We start from the raw sequence: 21751 nt of genomic DNA, 5'->3' as shown, positions 1-21751 counted from the left end.
TGAAGACTGTGAGCCCCCCTTGGGACAAACTGATCACCTTGTAACCTCCCCAGTGATTAGAACAGTGCTTTGCACATAGTAAGCACTTAACAAATGCCATTATTATTATTATTATTATTATTATTATCACCTCGTAACCTCCCCAGGGCTTAGAACAGTGCTTTGCACATAGCCAACTGTCAGCTATGTGACTTCGGGCAAGTCTCTTCACTTCTCTGGGCTTCAGTTCCCTCATCTGTCAAATGGGGCTGAAGACCGTGAGCCCCCTGTGGGACAACCTGATCACCTTGTAACCTCCCCAGTGCTTAGAACAGTGCTTGGCACATAGTAAACGCTTAATAAATGCCATCATTATTATTATTATTATTATAGTAAGCGCTTAACAAATACCGTCATTATTAGTATGATTATGGTGATGAAGAGGCCTCAGCCAGGAGCCAAGATGGCCGCGGCGGCCGCTCCTGATCACGTGACTCCGCGGCGGGGGGGTGGGTGGAGGGGGGAAGCCGGGCTCCTCCGGCTCCCGATCACGTGACTCGGAGGCGCGGGGGGGGAATGGGGCGGGGAAGTCTCGTGAGGGGGGCAGGGGGAAGTCTCGCGCGAAGTGGCGGGGCGGTCCAGTGGGCGGGGCCGAGCCGGGCTCCTCCGGCTCCCGATCACGTGACTTGGAGGCGCGGGGGGGGGCATGGGGCGGGGAAGTCTCGCGGGGGGGGGCCAGGGGGAAGTCTCGCGCGAAGTGGCGGGGCGGTCCAGCGGGCGGGGCCGAGCCGGGCTCCTCCGGCTCCCGATCACGTGACTAGGAGGCGCGGCGGGGGGATGGGGCGGGGAAGTCTCGCGAAAAGGTGGGGGGGGCAGGGAGAAGTCTCGCGCGAGGTGGCGGGGCGGTCCAGCGGGCAGGGCCGAGCCGGGCTCCTCCGACTCCCGAACACGTGACTCTGATGCGGGGGCGGGGAAGTCTCGCGAGGGGGGGGCAGGGGGAAGTCTCGCGCGAAGTGGCGGGCGGTCCAGCGGGCGGGGCCGAGGCGGGCTCCTCCGGCTGCCGATCACGTGACTCGGAGGCGCGGGGGAGGGGTGGATGGGGCGGGGAAGTCTCGCGCGGAGTGGCGGGCTCCTCCGGCTCCCTATCACGTGACTCGGAGAAGGGGCGGGGGGAATGGGGCGGGGAAGTCTCGCGCGAAGTGGCGGGCGGTCCAGCGGGCGGGGCCGAGGCGGGCTCCTCCGGCTGCCGATCACGTGACTCGGCGGCGGTGGGGGGGGAAGTCTCGCGATGGGGGGGCGGGGGGAAGTCTCGCGCGAAGTGGGCGAGGCGGGGGCACGGAGCCCGGGCCGGGCCCCGCTGAGGGCAGGGGCCGCCGCCGCCATCGCCATGGAGCACATCGCCGTCCCCAAGGTACGGGCTCCTCTGACGCGTCGATGAGTCGTGGCAGGCGTCAGGCGCTTACTAATCAATCAATCAATCAATCAATCAATCAATCGATCGATCGATCGAGCGCTTACAGTGTGCACAGCACTGGGCTAAGCGCTTGGGAAGGACCAAGTTACTAGGTGCCAACCACTATTCTAAGCGTTGGGGAGAATGCAAGATCACCAGGTGGTCCCCCGTGGGGCTCACACTCTTCATCCCCATTTTCCAGATGAGGGAACTGAGGCCCAGAGAAGTCAAGTGACTTGCCCGAAGTCACACAGCTGACAAGTGGCTCTACTAGTAATAATGGTGGTATTTGTTGAGCGCTTACTAGGTGCCAAGCACTGGGGGAATACAAAATCACCGGCTGGTCCCCCGTGGGGCTCACACCCTTCATCCCCATTTTCCAGATGAGGGAACTGAGGCCCAGAGAAGTCAAGTGACTTGCCCGAAGTCACCCAGCTGACAAGGGGCTGTAGTAATAATAATAAGTAAGCGCTTACTATGTGCCAAGCACTGTTCTAAGCGCTGGGTAGACACAAGATGATCAGGTTGTCCCGTGTGGGGCTCACAGTCTTCATCCCCATTTTCCAGATGAGGGAACTGAGGCCCAGAGAAGTCAAGTGACTTGCCCAAAGTCACACAGCTGACAAGTGGCTCTACTAATAATAATGGTGGTATTTGTTAAGCGCTTACTATGTGCCAAGCACTGTTCTAAGCGCTGGGGGGAATAATAATAAGTAAGCGCTTACTATGTGCCAAGCACTGTTCTAAGCGCTGGGTAGATACAAGGTGATCAGGTTTGTCCCCCGTGGGGGTCACACTCTTAATCCCCATTTAACTCATGAGGAAACTGAGGCCCAGAGAAGTGAGGTGACCTGCCCAAAGTCACACAGCTGACAAGAGGCTGTAGTAATGATAATGATGGTATTTGTTGAGCGCTTACTAGGTGCCAAGCACTGTTCTAAGCGCTGGGGGGAATAATAATAAGTAAGCGCTTACTATGTGCCAAGCACTGTTCTAAGCGCTGGGTAGATACAAGGTGGCTCACACTCTTCATCCCCATTTTCCAGATGGGGGAACTGAGGCCCAGAGAAGTGGAGTGACCTGCCCAAAGTCACACAGCTGACGAGAGGCTGTAGTAATAATAATGATGGTACTTGTTGAGCGGAGCGCTTACTAGGTGCCAAGCACTGTTCTAAGCGCTGGGGGGAATTCAAGATCACCAGGTGGTCCCCCGTGGGGCTCACACTCTTCATCCCCATTTTACAGATGAGGGAACTGAGGCCCAGAGAAGTCAAGTGACTTGCCCGAAGTCACACAGCTGACAAGGGGCTGTAGTAATAATAATAAGTAAGCGCTTACTATGTGCCAAGCACTGTTCTAAGCGCTGGGTAGACACAAGATGATCAGGTTGTCCCCCGTGGGGCTCACACTCTTAATCCCCATTTTCCAGATGAGGTAACTGAGGCCCAGGGAAGTGAAGTGACTTGCCCAAAGTCACACAGCTGACAAATGGCTCTACTAATAATAATGGTGGTATTTGTTAAGCGCTTACTATGTGCCAAGCACTGTTCTAAGAGCTGGGGTAGATATAAGGCAATGGGGTTGTCTCTCAGTCCTAATCCCCATTTTGCAGATGAGGGAACTGAAGCACAGAGAAGTGAAGTGACTTGCCCCAAATCACACAGCTGATAAGTGGCCGAGCCGGGATTAGAAACCACGACTTCTGACTCCCAAGCCCAAGCTCTTTCATCATCAATCGTATTTATTGAGCACTTACTGTGTGCAGAGCACTGTACTAAGCGCTTGGGAAGGACAAGTTGGCAACATATAGAGACGGTCCCTACCCAACAGTGGGCTCTTTCCACCGAGCCACGCTGCTTGCTGAACGCCCACTCTAATAATAATAATTTTATTATTATTATTATTTTATTACTCTATTTTACTTGTACATATCTATTCTATTTATTTTATTTTGTTAGTATGTTTGGTTTTGTTCTCTGTCTCCCCCTTTTAGACTGTGAGCCCACTGTTGAGTCGGGACCGTCTCTATATGTTGCCAACTTGTACTTCCCAAGCGCTTAGTACGGTGCTCTGCACACAGTAAGCGCTCAAGAAATACGATTGATGATGATGGTAATTTTGGTACTTGTTAAGCGCTTACTGCACTGTTCTAAGCTCTGGGTAGATCCAAGGTAATCAGGTTGTCCCACATGGGGCTCACAGTCTTCATCCCCATTTTCCAGAGGAGGTAACTGAGGCCCAGAGAAGGGAAGTGACTTGTCCAGAGTCACACAGCTGATAAGTGGCAGAGCCGGGGTTGGAACCCACGACTTCTGACTCCCAAGCCCGGGCTCTTTCCACTGAGCCACACGGCATTATGTGCAGAGTTTTGTGCTTAATAGTTCGTGTCCTCTTTCTCTGCGTTCTCCTTTCTCCCTCGTCGAGCTCTAGTGCTTGCGGAGTGCCCCCTGAGTAATAATAATAATAATAATAATAATAATAATAATAATAGTAATAATAGTGGTATTAATCGCTTACTATGTGCCAAGCCCTGATCTAAGCAGTGGGGTAGATACAAGACCATCAGGTTATCCCATGTGAGGCTCACAGTCTTCATCCCTTCCCCCAGTTAATCCATCAATCATATTTTGATTGTGATATTTAGACTGTGAGCCCACTGTTGGGTAGGGACCGTCTCTATATGTTGCCAACTTGTACTTCCCAAGCGCTTAGTCCAGTCCTCTGCACACAGTAAGCGCTCAATAAATACGATTGATGATGATGATGATGCGGGGCTCACAGTCTTCATCCCTCCCCCCAGTTAATCCATCAATCATATTTTGATTGTGATATTTAGACTGTGAGCCCACTGTTGGGTAGGGACCGTCTCTGTATGTTGCCAACTTGTACTTCCCAAGCGCTTAGTACAGTGCCGTGCACACAGTAAGCGCTCAATAAATACGATTGATGATGATGATGATGATGTGGGGCTCACAGTCTTCATCCCTTCCCCCAGTTAATCCATCAATCATATTTTGATTGTGGTATTTAGACTGTGAGCCCACTGTTGGGTAGGGACCGTCTCTATATGTTGCCAACTTGTACTTCCCAAGCGCTTAGTCCAGTGCTGTGCACACAGTAAGCGCTCAATAAATACGATTGATGATGATGATGATGATGATGCGGGGCTCACAGTCTTCATCCCTCCCCCCAGTTAATCCATCAATCATATTTTGATTGTGATATTTAGACTGTGAGCCCACTGTTGGGTAGAGACTGTCTCTATATGTTGCCAACTTGTACTTCCCAAGCGCTTAGTCCAGTGCTCTGCACACAGTAAGCGCTCAATAAATACGATTGATGATAATAATGATGATGATGCGGGGCTCACAGTCTTCATCCCTTCCCCCAGTTAATCCATCAATCATATTTTGATTGTGATATTTAGACTGTGAGCCCACTGTTGGGTAGGGACCGTCTCTATATGTTGCCAACTTGTACTTCCCAAGCGCTTAGTACAGTGCTCTGCACACAGTAAGCGCTCAATAAATACGATTGATTGATATTTTGGGAGAGTACAGTACAGAGTTAGTAGGCATTGTTGTCCGTCTCCCCCTTCTATCAATCAATCAATCATATTTATTGGGCGCTTACTAAGCGCTTGGGAAGTCCAAGTTGGCAACATATAGAGACAGTCCCTACCCAACAGTGGGCTCACAGTCTAAAAGGGGGAGACGGAGAACAAAAGCAAACATACTAACAAAATAAAATAGAATAGATATGCACAAGTAAAATAAATAAATAAATAGAGCAATAAATATGTACAAACATATACGTATATCAAAACAAGTAAACAGGCATCAGTGGCATTGTTCTAAATCAATCAATCGTTCTAGACCGCGAGCCCGCTGTCGGGTAGGGACCGTCTCTAGGTGTTGCCTGCCTGTCCTTCCCAAGCGCTTAGTACGGTGCTCTGCACACAGGAAGCGCTCAAAAATACGATTGAATGAACAGGCCCTGCCCACAGTGAGTTTACAGTCGAGAGGGGTCGATAGACATGAATATAAATAAATTATGGATTTGGACGTAAGTGCCGTGGGGCTGAGGGAGGAGGGGTGAATGAAGAGTGAAGACCTGTGTCTGGCCTGCCTCCACTAAATGCCATCATCATTATTATTATTATTATTATTATTTCATCATTTCTACTCCCACCGAGCCCAACCCGGCAGCGAGCAGGAGGCAGGGAGGGGAAGAGGGTGGCCCATGATATTTCCTCCTGTTCCCTAATTTCCCTTATTTGGGGCTTTCCATGTCCCTGCGTGTTTCCTGCCCCGTGCTATCGCTTCGCACACCGCGTCTTGGGACAGAAGGCATCGCCTGACGGGATGAGAAAGGGGCCAGGCCAGATGTGTCTGTGAGCCCACTGCTGGGTCGGGACCGTCTCTCTGTGTTACCAACTTGGAATTCCCAAGCGCTTAGTACAGTGCTCTGCACGCAGTAAGCGATTGATGATGATGATGATGACCTCTGACTCCAAAGCCCGGGCTCTTTCCACCGAGCCACGCTGCTTCTTAAATGATCGATCTTTTGGCCGTTCGGCGGCCGGAGATCTCTCCTCTCGTCCGAAGACGGCCCAGTGGGTAAATTTGGGTTGGGACTGGCTTTGTGGATAGATTTTTTTTGGTGATCTCTTAGCCCTCCCACCAAGTTTTACAGGTCTTCCGTTACCCTGCTTCTCCCGGCACTCGGCTGTCCTCAGCCTTTCGAATCATTATTCTATCCGCCTCCTTCCATCAAGCTTGTTATGGCCAGGTAACGTGTCTGCTAATTCTATTTTATTTTACTCTCCCAGGCCTTTAGTACGGTGCTCTGCACATAGTGCTCAATAAATACGATTGCGCAGCCCGAGATTGAGTCAGAAATGAAATGTTTTCTTCCCTCCACTTCGCTCTTCTGTTTTTTCTTCACATGCACAGCCCCCCTCACAGCTAGTAGCTCACATTCATCCTGTCCTTACATCAGCCGAAACCACACACCCGCTGTAAGCGAGGCTCTAGGCCCCCGTGGTTTCCGTCAGCGCTGACAAACGGCAGCCGCAGCTCAGCCGGGCAACCTAGTCTTTGGGCTTTCGGTCTCTGCTCCACCTTTTCAGGCAGTCTTCCCCGGTGAGCGCCTTTTTCGTCATTTTTCAGGACTTAGATGGACGCCGGTTGTGTGGGAATCTCGGGGGGCCGACGCAGTTGACCGTCCACTGTGGGCCGGGACCCATCCCCTCGACGGCCGCCTTCCCTGTGTTGGGGAGCTGACCATCAAAGATAGCTACCCCGAGAAAGTCAGGCGGGAGAAGCGTCAATCAATCAGACTTATAGAGCCCTCTGTACTAAGCGCTTGGGAGAGTAGAGTGTAACAAAGTTGGTAGACACATTCACCACCCACAAGGAGCTTCGAGTCTAGCGTGGGAGACGATCATTGAGCATGGGTCTAAGCCTTATTCTGCAGGCTGGCAAGCAGGGCCTCTGGACTACCAACTATATGTTGCCAACTTGTACTTCCCAAGCGCTTAGTACAGTGCTCTGCACGCAGTAAGCGCTCAATAAATACGATTGATGATACCAAGAGGAGATGCACCCCTCCCCGTCTAGTTTTCTGAAGTTTAGAGCCAGGGACCTTCCGGCCTCTTTGGTCTGGGGGTCACGTTTATCCTCGCTGTCTCAGACAGTGGGGCAAGGCATTGAAGAGAAGCAGGGTGGCTCAGGGGAAAGAGCCCGGGCTTTGGAGGCAGAGGTCATGGGTTCAAATCCCGGCTCCGCCACTTAATAATGAGTAATGATGGCATTTATTAAGTGCTTACTATGTGCAGAGTACTGTTTTAAGCGCTGGGGAGGTTACAAGGTCATCAGGTTGTCCCATGGGGGGCTCACAGTCTTCATCCCCATTTGACAGATGAGGGAACTGAGGCCCAGAGAAGTGAAGTGACTTCATCATCATCATCATCAATCGTATTTATTGAGCGCTTACTATGTGCAGAGCACTGTACTAAGCGCTTGGGAAGTACAAATTGGCAACATATAGAGACAGTCCCTACGCAACAGTGGGCTCACAGTCTAAAAGGGGGAGACAGAGAACAAAACCAAACATACTAACAAAATAAAATAAATAGAATAGATATGTTCAAATAAAATAAATAAATAAATAAAGGAGCCATGCTGCTTCGCACTTGTCAGCTGTGTGACTTTGGGCAAGTCGCTTCACTTCTCTGGGCCTCAGTTCCCTCATCTGGAAAGTGGGGATTGACTGTGAGCTCCCCGTGGGACAACCTGATCACTGTAGCCCCTCCAGTGCTTAGGACAGTGTTTTGGAGAAGCAGCGTGGCTCAGTGGAAAGAGCCCAGGCTTTGGAGGCAGAGGTCATGGGTTCAAATCCCGGCTCCGCCACTTGTCAGCTGTGTGACTTTGGGCAAGTCACTTCACTTCTCCATGCCTCAGTTACCTCATCTGGGGATTAAGACTGTGAGCCCCCTGAGGGACAACCTGATCACCGTGTAACCTCCCCAGCGCTTAGAACAGTGCTTTGCACATAGTAAGCGCTAAATAAATGCCATTATCATTATTATTATTACTGCAGAAGAGCTTGCACTTGTATGAAGGGAAAAGCATTTGGTTTGGGACTGTGTGTTCAGTTCCGTTTTAGGTTTCCTGGGGTATGTCTGGATCTTGAAGGATATTGTTACGTTGAGGACCTGCTGGACACAAACATTTCTAGGGTATTTATGGCGCTTTCAAGCATTTATCAGTATTTGGCGCATAGGGACTGTCTCTATATGTTGCCAGCTTGTTTTTCCCAAGCGCTTAGTACAGTGCTGTGCACACAGTAAGCGCTCAATAAATACGATTGATTGATTGATTGGTTGCATCAGGGCCCTGGCTCCCGGTGGAATGGGGCCAGCTCACCAGGAAGCATTCCCCACCAGCTGGCGGGAGGGATATTTGCTTGGTGAAAGGTTGGAAAAAAACACTGGAATAGTAATTTTAAAATATCGTAAGGGTTTCTCGGAACTGGGGAGCCTAGGGAGAGAAGGTGAAATGGCCTAGTGGGTGTCAGAGTACGTGGGCGCCCACCGGGTGACCTTGGGGAAGTCATGTCGCTTCTCTGGGCAGCGTGGATGAGTGAGAAGCAGCGTGGCTTATTGGAAAGAGCTCGATCCTGGGAGTCAGAGGACTTAGGTTCTAATCCTGGCTCCGCCACGCACCTGCTGTGTGACTTGGGACAAGTCACCTGACTCCTCTGTGCCTCAGTTCCCTCATGTGCGAAAGTGAGGCCGTTACCTCATCTGTAAACCGGGGATTAAGGTGAGTCCCACGTGGGACACCCTGATGACCTTGTATCTACCCCCGCACTTAGAAAGACTGCAGTACTTGTCCTTCCCAAGCGCTTAGTACAGTGCTCTGCACACAGTAAGCGCTCAATAAATACGATTGAATGAATGAATGATGGTATTTGTTAAGCGCTCACTATGTGCCAAGCACTGTTCTAAGCGCTGGGGGAGATACAAGGTTATGGTAATAATAGTAATAATGATGGCATTTGCTAAGCGCTTGCTATGTGCCAAGCACTGTTCTAAGCGCTGGGGGAGATACAAGGTATCTTGTATCAATCGTATTTATTGAGCGCTTACTGTGTGCAGAGCACCGTACTAAGCGCTTGGGAAATACAAGTTGGCAACATATAGAGACGGTCCCTACCCGACAGTGGGCTCACAGTCTAGAAGGGGGAGACAGAGAACTAAACGAAACATGTTAACAAAATAAAATAAATAGACTAGATATGTACAAGTAAAATAAATAAATAAATAGAGTAATAAATCCATACAAACATATATACATATATACAGGTGCTGTGGGGAAGGGAAGGAGGTGAGATGGGAGAGGAAGGAGGGGGCTCAGGCTCGGGGGGGTCGCGTAACTAGTTAGAACAGTGCTTGGCACATAGTAAGTGCCTAACAAATACCTTCATCATCATCATCATTATTATTATTATTTATTGTTTTACCTATTTGTATTAATGTCTGTCTCCCCCTCTAGACCGTGAGCTCGTTGTCGGGTAGGGACCGTCTCTATATGCTCCCAACTTGGACTTCCCAAGCGCTTAGTCCAGTGCTCTGCACACAGTAAGCGCTCAATAAATACGATTGAGTGAATATTATTAAAAAGCGTTGATTGGCGCAGAACATCATTACGAGTCCTCAGCAGCGGCAGTCTGTGCTAGACATGCCGCAGAGTGAGTGCCTAGATACTGCAACTCCTGGGTTGTTGTCTCAACCGTTGTGTTAAGCATTGTGTGAGCCATGACATGCCTAGCGCCGGTAGTTGGGGAGATGTGGCTGAAACGGTGCCCTGCGTTCTCTTTCCTTCCATCATCATCATCATCAATCGTATTTATTGAGCGCTTACTGGGTGCAGAGCACTATACTGAGCGCTTGGGAAGTACAAATTGGCAACGTATAGATCCACCGCTCTTATTGCTGCTTTTTCAGCATGCCGTCCTCTCATCCCCCTCCAAACCCCAAACCCCTCAGCAGCAGCCGACAAAGAATCCAATTCTGCCCCAGGAGCCTGTCAGGTAAGGCCTTGGCCAGGAGTTCTCAGTAGTGTTAAAGCCCTCTGGTCTCTTACTTTGGGACGAGTTTTCGGAATAGATAATAATAATAATAATAATAATGGCATTTATTAAGCACTTTGTGCAAAGCACTGTTCTAAGCGCTGGAGCATCCGACAAAGAACCCAATTCTGCTCCAGGAGCCTGTCAGGTAAAGCCTTGGCCAGGAGTTCTCAGTAGTGTTCAAGCCCTCTGGTCTCTCACTTTGGGACGAGTTTTGGGAATAAATAATAATAGTAATAATGATAGCATTTATTAAGCACTTACTATGTGCAAAGCACTGTTCCAAGTGCTGGAGCAGCCGACAAAGAACCCAGTTCTGCTCCAGGAGCCTGTCAGGTAAGGCCTTGGCCAGGAGTTCTCAGTAGCGTTAAAGCCCTCCGGTCTCTCACTTTGGGACGAGTTTTGGGAATAAATAATAATAATAATAATGATGATGGCATTTATTAAGCACTTACTATGTACAAAGCACTGTTCTAAGCGCTGGAGCAGCCGACAAAGAACCCAATTCTGCTCCAGGAGCCTGTCAGGTAAGGCCTTGGCCAGGAGTTCTCAGTAGTGTTAAAGCCCTCTGGTCTCTCACTTTGGGATGAGTTTTCAGAATAAATAATAATAATAATAATGATGGCATTTATTAAGCACTTACTATGTGCAAAGCACTGTTCTAAGTGCCGGAGCAGCCGACAAAGAACCCAGTTCTGCTCCAGGAGCCTGTCAGGTAAGGCCTTGGCCAGGAGCTCTCAGTAGTGTTAAAGCCCTCTGGTCTCTCACTTTGGGATGAGTTTTCAGAATAAATAATAATAATAATAATGATGGCATTTATTAAGCACTTACTACGTGCAAAGCACCGTTCTAGGTGCTGGAGCAGCCGGCAAAGAACCCAGTTCTGCTCCAGGAGCCTGTCAGGTAAGGCCTTGGCCAGGAGTTCTCAGTAGTGTTAAAGCCCTCTGGTCTCTCACTTTGGGACGAGTTTTCAGAATAAATAATAATAATAATGATGGCATTTATTAAGCATTTACTACGTGCAGAGCACTGTTCTAAGCGCTGGAGCAGCCGGCAAAGAACCCAATTCTGCTCCAGGAGCCTGTCAGGTAAGGCCTTGGCCAGGAGCTCTCAGTAGTGTTAAAGCTCTCTGGTCTCTCACTTTGGGACGAGTTTTGGGAATAAATAATAATAGTAATAATGATAGCATTTATTAAGCACTTACTATGTGCAAAGCACTGTTCTAAGTGCTGGAGCAGCCGACAAAGAAACTAATTCTGCTCCAAGAGCCTGTCAGGTAAGGCCTTGGCCAGGAGTTCTCAGTAGTGTTAAAGCCCTCTGGTCTCTCACTTTGGGACGAGTTTTGGGAATAAATAATACTAATAATAATAATGATGGCATTTATTAAGCACTTACTATGTGCAAAGCACTGTTCTAAGCTCTGGGGAGGTTACAGGGTAATCAGGTTGTCCCATTTGGGGCTCACACTCTTAATCCCCATTTTCCAGATGAGGGAACTGAGGTCCAGAGAAGTGAAGTGACTTGCCCAAAGTCACATGGCTGACAATTGGCGGAGCTGGGATTTGAACCCATGACCTCTGACTCCAAAGCCCGGGCTCTTTCCACTGAGCCACGCTGCTTCTCCAGGGAAGAAATCTATCCATTGTATTTATTGAGTGTTTACTATGTGCAGAACACAATCAATCAATCGTATTTATTGAGCGCTTACTGTGTGCAGAGCACTGTACTAAGCACTTGGGAAGTACAAGTTACAGGACTGAGCGCTTGGGAGAGGCCAATACGACAGAATTGGAGCCCACAGTGAGCTTACAGTCTAGAGAAGAAACTGTTACCGTATCCTACGTTGAACGTTCACCCTCTCTAATGATGAGAAATGAGTCGGGGGCCTTAATGGGAATTTTTTTCCCTTCTGTTTTCCCAATCACAGGTAGAAAACGTGAAATTACTCGATCGCTATGTAGCCAAGAAATCGGCCAACGGGACCCTGTACCTGACTGCCACACACCTCATCTACGTAGACGTATCTGCTGAAGTCCGGAAGGAAACGTGGGTATGTTTTGTGGAGAAAAAAATAGCAATCTGAACTGAGAATGTGAATGCCTGGGCTTTTTATATGGTGCTGGGGTATTCCCTGAAAACCTTGTTATTCATCCATTATTTATTAGGAGTAGTAAACGTTTACCGTGTGCAGAGTACTCTACTGAGCTCTGGGAGCAAGGATACAGATGGGAATCCAACACGGTCCCTGTCCCTTATGGGGCCATGATATAGCCATTTTTGTTATATTTGTCCCCAATTGATTCAGTTTGTTAATTTTAATTAATTAATTTTGGTATTTGTTAAGCACTTACTACGTGCAAAGCACCGTTCTAAGTGCTGAGGAGGATACAAGGTGATCAGGTTGTCCCACGTGGGGCTCACAATCTTAATCCCCGTTTTACGGATGAGGTAACTGAGGCCCAGAGAAGTGAAGTTTTATTTTATTTTATTTTATTTTGTTAGTATGTTTGGTTTTGTTCTCTGTCTCCCCCTTTTAGACTGTGAGCCCACTGTTGGGCAGGGACTGTCTCTCTGTGTTGCCAACTTGTACTTCCCAAGCGCTTAGTACAGTGCTCTGCACACAGTAAGCGCTCAATAAATACGATTGATGACGAAGTGACTTGCCCAGAGTCACATAGCTGACAAGCGGCGGAGCTGGGATTCGAACCCATGACCTCTAAGCCCGGGCTCTTTCCGCTGAGCCACGCTGCTTCTCTAAGGTGTCAAAGTTGTCTAAATTCCCAGAGTTGTCTTTGGGCAATCAGAATAAATGGTTTGCGGCATCAGTAACTGACCCTAGTTGTTTTGAACTCAGTGTGTTGCTCCTGATCACTTTTCCCAAACAGGATCAAAACTAACTGTTCATCCCAGATCCTCACTTAAAACGTTCGGTGTGACAGTTTCTGGCTTTGAGAAAATGAGCAGTGAGGGGAAGGGAGGAGCTAAAATAGAAATAGAGAAGCAGCGTGGCTCAGCGGAAAGAGCCCGGGCTTTGGAGTCAGGGGTCACGGGTTCAAATCCCAGCTCCGCCTATTGTCAGCTGTGTGACTTGGGGCAAGTCACTTCACTTCTCTGGGCCTCAGTTCCCTCATCTGGAAAATGGCGATTAAGACTGTGAGCCCCCCGTGGGGCAACCTGATCACCTTGTAACCTCCCCAGCGCTTAGAACAGTGCTTTGTACGTAGTAAGCACTTAATAAATGCCATCATCATTATTATTAGTATTATTATTAAAGGCCAGGGAAAGATATATATATCTTGTCTATATATATGTATATATGTTTGTACATATTTATTACTCTATTTATTTTACCTGTACATATCTATTCTATTTATTTTATTTTGTTAGTATGTTTGGTTTTGTTCTCTGTCTCCCCCTTTTAGACTGTGAGCCCACTGTTGGGTAGGGACTGTCTCTAGATGTTGCCAACTTGTACTTCAAAAGCGCTTAGTCCAGTGCTCTGCACACAGTAAGCGCTCAATAAATACAATTGATTGATTGAAAGATGTAGGTGGAGAACTCTAGACGTGTAGGGACGGATGAGAAAGGTGGTACTCATTTGAGGAGTTAATTGCCCAGGTGGCCGGAGTGAACCAACGGAAAAGACCACATCAAAGATCTCTCTTAGCGGAAAGCAAGGGTAGGTAGGCAGACTGGATTAAAGAGGCACAAAATCCAACAGGTGACACAAAATCCGAAAGGCAGAATCCAACTGTATATATGTATACATGTTTGTACGTATTTATTACTCTATTTATTTATTTTACTTGTACATACCTATTCTATTTATTTTATTTTGTTGGTACGTTTGGTTTTGTTCTCTGTCTCCCCCTTTTAGACTGTGAGCCCACTGTTGGGTAGGGACCGTCTCTAGATGTTGCCAACTTGTACTTCCCAAGCGCTTAGTACAGTGCTCTGCACACAGTAAGCGCTCAATAAATGCGATTGATTGATTGAATGTGAACTACCAGAGGGCAGGCATCACTGAATGGTGGTGGATCTTGGACTGTGTTGTGAGTAGATTAGCGGGGCATGTGGCCCTTTCTCCTCTCTTCTCTAAATAGGTTATTATTATAATTATTATAATAATAATTGTGGTATTAAACACTTACTGTGTGCGCACTAGGATACTTCCTCCTTCCTCTCCCCCTCCTCCCCATCTCCCCGCCTTACCTCCTTCCCCTCCCCACAGCACCTGTATATATGTTTGTATGTATTTATTACTCTATTTTATTTGTACATATTTATTCTATTTATTTTATTTTGTTAATACATTTTGTTTTGTTCTCTGTCTCCCCCTTCTAGACTGTGAGACCACTGTTGGGTAGGGACCGTCTCTCTATGTTGCCAACTTGGACTTCCCAAGCCATTTTCTCTTCTCTGGGCCTCAGTTTCCTCAACTGTAGAATAGGGAGTAGGTGACTGTGAGACCTTTGTGGGACAGGACCGCATCCAATCTCATAGTACAGCGCTCTGCACACAGTAAGCGCTCAATAAATACGATTGAATGAATGAATGAATACAAGCTAATCAGGCCCCACATGGAGCTCATAGTCTAAGTAGGAGGGAGAAGAGGTATTGAATCTTCTTTATGCAGATAGGGGAACTGAGGCACAGAGAAGTGAAGTTACCCGCCCAAGGTCACACAGCAGATATGTGGTGGATCTGGGACTAGAACCCAGGTCCTTTGAATCCCAGGCCTGGGCTGTTTTCCAGTAGACTTTGCTGCTTTTCAGATTCCCTGTGCCCTTCCAATTAAGATATTTCCATAATCTTGATTATTCAGGCCTAGCCAGGGTTTAGTTCTGTTCCCCCCATTTTCCCAACATGCCCACTGAAGCAAGCGTCAGTTGTTTTCAGCACCCAGAAAACCAGAAAATTATGCTTTCACTTTTGGAGCCCAACAGGGGCATTTGGGGGTTTCTTTTTTCCCTTTAAATAATTCAGGCTCGAAGACAGGTCATCTAATTTGTCGGCAGAAATAGAGCGTGGGTTCAGAATTAACGTAGTAAGTCTCAGCCCCAAAATGACATCTGCTTCTTTGAAAGGAGAGGCTCTTTAGGCAAGATTTAGCTGGGGCTGTAGTTGATGCCAGTGGCCTACCACCTAAAAGCCTGCTGCGTTGACCTCTTCAGTGATGCTAAGCTTCCCTCTGAAATTTGTTAAAATCCAGATCCTTCTTGAATACTTTCCACTTCCTTTCCACCCCCTTGTCTGCTTTTTTCCCGTTGGAAGGAGCCAGATTCTGATTTTCTTGTAATTGTTAACAGTGCTACGTGTGGAGAAGCAGCGTGGCTTAGTGGAAAGATCCCGGGCTTGGGAATCAGAGGTCGTGGGTTCTGATCCCGGCTCCACCGCTTGTCAGCCGTGTGACTTTGAGCAAGTCACTTCTCGGTGCCTCGGTTACCCCATCTGTAAAATGGGGATGAAGACTGTGAGCCCACTGTTGGGTAGGGACTGTAGGGACTGTCTCTATATGTTGCCAATTTGTACTTCCCAAGCGCTTAGTACAGTGCTCTGCACATAGTAAGCGCTCAATAAATACGATTGATGATGATGAAGACTGTGAGCCCCACGTGGGACAACCTGTGGCTACCCCAGCGCTTAGAACAGTGCTTGGCACATAGTAAATACCATAGTTATTCATTATTATTATTAAGCACTTAGGGAGAGCCAAGGCTGCGAGATTGGATGCAGTCCTGTCCCGCGAAGGTCTCGCAGTCACCTTCTCCCTATTCTACAGTTGAGGAAACTGAGGCCCAGAGAAGAGAAAATGACTTGCCCAAGGTCCGGCTGGGCCTGCAAACTGTGTCTCCCTGACTTTCAACCCTGGGGGGTATTCTTGGGTTGTGGCCGCAGTTCAGAATCCCCGTTCCGAGGGAGGGTGCTGAAATCCACTTGGCCGTTAGGAAGTTTGCGGCTGTGCGATCTCCCTCTGCTCCTTCCTGTTTTTGCAGATTTTGCACCACCACATTGCCAGTGTGGAGAAACTGCCTCTTACCCCTGCAGGGTGTCCCCTGCTCCTCCGCTGCAAGAACTTCCGAGTGGCTCACTTCGTCTTCGGGTCCGAGCGCGAGGGCCATGCGGTTTATTCCTCTCTCCTGAAGCTTTCCCAACCAGGTAGGCCTCCGATCACTGGGTGGGGAAAAAGCACAAAGCAGTGTGAAGGTGAACCTGCCGGCAGAGCACACGGGGAGGGGGCAGTGGCTCGGAGCCTGGAGGCTCCCAGTAGGTGCAGGAAGGAAGGTGGATTTGGGACGGAAGCCGTTTCCTCTTCCGTCCACGTTGTTTCGCTCGGTCGCCTGGGTCCGGCCCCTGTCCGCAGTGCGTCTGGGAGACACCAGTCAGGATGGCCAGAGGGTCTCAACAAGGACACGCGGAGGAAGCCGTTTGGGACCTGGGACGCGGGGACGGTGAAGTGGGGGAGGCCTGGGGACGGGGTCGCACGACACAGCATCCTCGCCCTGTTCATATGCTCAGTTCTGGGTTTCGTCGGCGTGTGCGGCGTCTTCCCCTAGATTTTCTCCTGACAAAGTAACTCCTTAGGGCTCGTTCATAATCAGTGGATGGGATCGTCATCATCAATCGTATTTATTGAGCGCTTACTGTGTGCAGAGCACTGTACCAAGCGCTTGGGAAGTACAAATTGGCAACATATAGAGACAGTCCCTACCCAACAGTGGGCTCACAGTCTAAAAGGGGGAGACGAAACCAAACATACTAACAAAATAAAATAAATAGAATAGATATGTACAAGTTAAATAAATAAATAGAGTAATAAATGGGATGTAGTTGATCCCCAGTCTGCTCTGCGGGGACCGTCTCTCTTTATTGCCGAATTGTTATTTCCAAGCGCATAACACACAGAAAGCGCCCAATAAATACGATTGATTGAATGAATGAGTGATAACCATCAAGCAGTGGTATTTGAGTGCTTTGCTTTGTGCTGAGCACTCTACTCAATGCTTGGGAGAGGATAATACAGAGTTGGTAAGCAAGTTCCCTGCCTACTAGGAGCTTATAGTCTAGATGGGGAGACAGACATTAAATTAGCAGCATGGCTCAGTGGAAAGAGCATGGGCTTTGGAGTCGGAGGTTATGGGTTCGAATCCCGGCTCCACCAATTGTCAGCTGTGTGACTTTGGGCAAGTCACTTCACTTCTCTGGGCCTGTGACCTCATCTGTAAAATGTGGATGAAGACTGTGAGCCTCCCCATGGGACAACCTGATCACCTTGTAACCTCCCCAGTGCTTAAGCACTTAATAAATGTCATCATTATTATCATTATTATTAGGGAGAGGGACATAGGTGCTGTGGGGCTGGAGGTGTGGTAAATATTAACTGCTTAAGAGGGGCAGATGCAAGCACAAGGGTGCTGCAGAAGGGAGAGGGAGTAAAGGAAATGAGGGCTTCGTTGGGGAAGGACTTTTGGAGGAGATGTGATTTCAACAAGGCTTTGAAAGTTGGGAGATCAGTGGTCTGTCAGGAAGGGAAGGGGTTCTAGGGCAGAGGGAGGGTGTAGGCGAGGGGTTGGCGGTGAAACAGATGAGACCACGGGACAGTAGGTTGGCGTTAGAGGAGCCAGGTTTGCGGACAGGGTGAATCTAGTCAGGTAAGGTAGGAGGGGGTGAGCTGATTGAGTCCCTTTAAATCCTTTGGTCAGGAGTCTGACGCGGAGGTTTTAGAGGAGTGGGGAGATTATGGACTGAATGGTATTGTAGAAAAGTGATCTGGGCAGCAGAGTGAAGTATGGTTTGGAGTGGGGAGAGAGAGGAGGCAGGGAGGTCGGCAAGGAGGCTGATGCAGTAGGACAGCGGGGTATGATAAATGCTTGGATTAATGTAGCAGTTTGAATGGAGAGAAAAGGGAGGATTTTAGCCATGTTGCGAAGGAATAACTGACAGAATTTAGGGGCAGGCTTAATATGTGGGTCCAATGAGAGTTGAAGAAACTGCCAGTGTTTTGGGCTTGTGAAACAGGGAGGATGGTGGTGCTGTCTATAGCGATGGGACGGCAGGGGAAAGCTAGGAATGAGTTCCTGTGGTGCGAACTGGCCTCGGGACTCACCAGTTGCATTGGCTTCTTGTGAAGAGGAGGAGACGGGAGGTTGATGGGGCGGAAGAGACTAAATGTGAGAGAAAGCGGTTATGCTTTGGCTGTCGTGTTAAAGGAGATGGAGCAAAAGGAATTCAGGCGAGGCACTGAGGAGGTTGAGAGAGTGGGTTTTCGTGTGAGGGAAGCAATCCCGTTCCTTTCTTGGAGGGGCCGAGTGCTAAATTGCACCCCTGCGAGCTGGAAGCCCTCGGGTCATCAGAGGTCTTCCCTTTTGGCTAAGGAGTAGCTGCACGCCAACCCATTTTCCTGAGTCCTTCTTGCCCCACGGAGGATCCCCAAGTGAATCCAGAGGGCCGGGGCTCTCTGTCCAGGTACCAACCACCTTTGCCTCGCTCTCACCCCCTGCTCGTTGTCATTTCTGTTTGGGCTCGTCAGTGAAACCAGATGAACTCTACGCTTTTGCGTACAACCCCAAGTCTTCCAAAGACAGCCGGGAAAGTGGATGGAAACTGATTGACGTGAAAGCAGATTACCGGCGAATGGGGATACCAAATGAATACTGGCAGATAACAGAGGCCAACAAGAACTACGAGGTAATGAGAACTTCCGTCCCCTTCCACCACCTCCTCAACTCTCTTCCCTTCTCACTACTAGCTCCCCTCCTTCCCCCTTCCTAGGTCCCCTCCCTTCTCCCCTTTGTTCTTCTCCCTCCCCTCCTAATTGTTGTCCTAGTTGTTTTTTTTAATGGTATTTTTTAAGCACTTACTATGTGCCAGGCACTGTACTGAGCATTGAGATAGCTACAAGGTATCTTCAGCCGCTCACTCTCCAATGGCTTCTTCCCCACAGCCTTCAAACACACTCAAGTCTCCACCATCCTAAAAAAACCCTCCCTTGACCCCACAGTCCCCTCCAGTTATTGCCCCATCTCCCTCCTACCCTTCCTCTTCAAACTCCTACATTCATTGCCTTGAATTCCTCTCCTCCAACTCTCTCCTGAACCCCCTCCAACCTGGCCTCTGCCCCCTTCACTCCATTGAAACCGCCCTCTCAGAGGTCACCAGTGACCTCCTGCTTGCCAAACCCAACAGCTCCTACTTCATCCTGATCCTCCTCGACCTCTCAGCTGCCTTTGACACGGTGGACCATCCCCTTCTCTTCGATACATTATCCAACCTTGGCTTCACTGACTCAGTCCTCTCCTGGTTCTCCTTTTGTCTCCCTGGATGTTCATTCTCAGTTTCCTTTGTGGGCTCCTCCTCCCCCTCCCTTCCCCTAACTAACTCAAGGTTCAGTCCTTTGTCCCCTTCTGTTCTCCATCTACACTCACCCCCCTGGAGAACTGATCCACTCCCACGGTTTCAGCTCTCATCTCTACGCACATGACACCCAAATCTGTATCTCCTCCGCTGTTCTCTCTCCCTCCCTCCAGGCTCACATATCCTCCTACCTTCAGAACACCAAGTGATGTGTGATGTTAGCTTGGTAGCATCATGAATCTGGAATGTGAACAGTCCTACCCTTCACCTCGCCCTACTAAAATCCCGTATCCTCAGGGAAGCCTTCCCTGGACTCATCGCTCACCCTATTTTCCTCCCTAATGCATCACCTGTGTACTTGAAGCCATACCTAAATCAGTCAGTGGCATTATTGAGCACTTACTGTGTACAGAGCACTGTACTAAGTGCTTGGGAGAGTACAGTACAACAGAGTTGGTGTGTACGTTCCCTGCCCTATTCTAAACTATTCATTCCACCTCCCTCCCCACCGCACATAGGTATGTAGGTATTTTTATACCCAGTTACTTCCCCTTTCTGTAATTGATTTTGTTGTCCATCTCCCCCTGCTACACTACAAGCTCCTTGAAGGGAGAGATTATATCCCCCAACTCCGACGTGCTCTCCTAAGCACTTAGGATCCACTCGGTGCTCGATAAATACTGTCGATTGATTGTATAGTCCCCCCCACGGGTCTGATACTCTCAAGAGATGCAGTGTGGCCCAGCGGAGAGAACACGAGCCTGAGAGTCAGAGGACCTGGGTTCTAATCCCAGATCTGCCATTTGTCTGCTGTGTGATCTTGGGCAAGCCACCTTACTTATCTGTGCCTGTTTCCTTATCTGTAAAATGGGGAATTAGTCCGTGAGCCCCATTTGGGACGTGGCCTATGTCCAAGCTGATTCTCTTGTATCTTAGAGAAGCAGCGTGGCTCAATGGAAAGAGCCCGGCCTGGAGAGTCAGAGGTCGTGGGTTCTCATCCCGACATCACCACTTGTCTGCTGTGTGACCTTGGACAAGTCACTTTACTTCTCTGAGCCTCAGTTCCCTCATCTGTAAAATGGGGATGAAGACTGTGAGCCCCACGGGGGACAACCTGATCACCTTGTATCCCCCGCCCCCAGCACTTAGAACAGTGCTTCACACATTGTAAGCGCTTAACAAATACCATCATTATTATTATTATTACCCATGTGTGACAACCTGATCACCTTGTATCCCCCTCAGCGCTTCATTCTCTCCCCTTGAGGGGAGAGATTATGTCTCCCAACTCCGTCGTGCCCTCCTAAGCACTTAGGATCCACTCGGTGCTTGATCAATACTGCCGATTGATTGTATAGTCCCCCCCATGGGTCTGATACTCTCAAGAGATGCAGTGTGGCCCAGCTGAAAGAACATGAGCACAGAATAAGCGCTTAACAAATACCATCATCATTATTGTTATTACCCCAGCGCTTCACTCAGTGTGTGGCGCAGAGCAAATACTTAACAAATACCATTTTTTTTAAGAATGCATAATATAAGAAATTCCATTTGTTTCTTTTCTCTTATAAGGTCTGCAGTACTTACCCTCCTGACTTGGTGGTGCCAAAAACGGCCAACAGGACTACAGTGGTGGGAAGTGCCAAGTTTAGAAGCCGAGGAAGGATCCCGGTGCTTTCGTACTTCTACAAGGCGAACAATGTCAGTGGAGACCTATCCCTCTCCGTAGCTCACTCCTTTTCTACTTGCTTGCTTTCTTTTCCACGCCTAGTCGCAGGGGTTGGCAGAATGGGAGGTGACGGAGAGCTAGGTAATAGCTGCATTTTGGCCCATTTGGGCTCCTCACCAAGGCCCAGGCAATCAATCAAACATGCAGTGGTATTTATTGAACACTTACTTTGTGCAGAGGACTGGACTAAGGTGTCTCTCAGGTTAGTTACCGGCTCTTCTCTTGACTTTGGGGAAGACAGGGCAATGGACAGTGCCAGGCTTGGAGTAGGCGTTCACTGTAAATGACCTGCTGCCTTAGGAGAGAGGCTCTAAGGCCTAGAGGAAAGAGTAGTCGTTGAGAGTATTAATTAGTGCTTACTACCAATGATATTAGTGCTTTTTGCTAAGGGCTTACAATGTGCCAAGGAGATACTAAGGGCTGGTGTAGATAAAAGATAAGCAGGTCCCACATGGAGCTCATATTTATTCATTCAGTCGTGTTTATTGAGCGCTTACCGTGTGCAGAGTACAGTAGGTGGGTGTAGGTTCCCACACAGTAGGACAGTAGGTTCTCCCTCGCAGTAGGAGGAAGAACAGGTAGTGAATCCCCATTTTGCA

The 21751-nt window shown here is 48.8% G+C and overlaps 1 protein-coding gene across 3 annotated transcripts in view; it reads left to right on the top strand.

Annotated features, from left to right (window-relative positions):
- The first annotated feature begins 1351 nt into the window (after positions 1-1351).
- The window catches only part of MTMR8 (myotubularin related protein 8), a 50218-nt gene continuing 29818 nt past the window's right edge, over positions 1352-21751 (top strand). For 2 of the 3 annotated variants that reach the window (XM_038747838.1, XM_038747836.1), the window contains exons 1-5: positions 1352-1390; positions 11997-12119; positions 16066-16228; positions 18600-18757; positions 20996-21124. In XM_038747838.1, the coding sequence (XP_038603766.1) occupies positions 1367-1390; positions 11997-12119; positions 16066-16228; positions 18600-18757; positions 20996-21124 (597 nt within the window). In that variant the 5' untranslated portion in view covers positions 1352-1366. Of the gene's footprint in view, positions 1391-9953; positions 10031-11996; positions 12120-16065; positions 16229-18599; positions 18758-20995; positions 21125-21751 lie in introns of those variants that run through there. The other variant, XM_038747839.1, reaches the window with a different exon arrangement.

This window comes from Tachyglossus aculeatus, chromosome 6 (genome assembly GCF_015852505.1).
Source record: "Tachyglossus aculeatus isolate mTacAcu1 chromosome 6, mTacAcu1.pri, whole genome shotgun sequence".
Taxonomy (NCBI): domain Eukaryota; kingdom Metazoa; phylum Chordata; class Mammalia; order Monotremata; family Tachyglossidae; genus Tachyglossus; species Tachyglossus aculeatus.
Note: the sequence above shows the minus strand (reverse complement) of the source record. Positions and strands in the feature narration are given on the sequence as shown.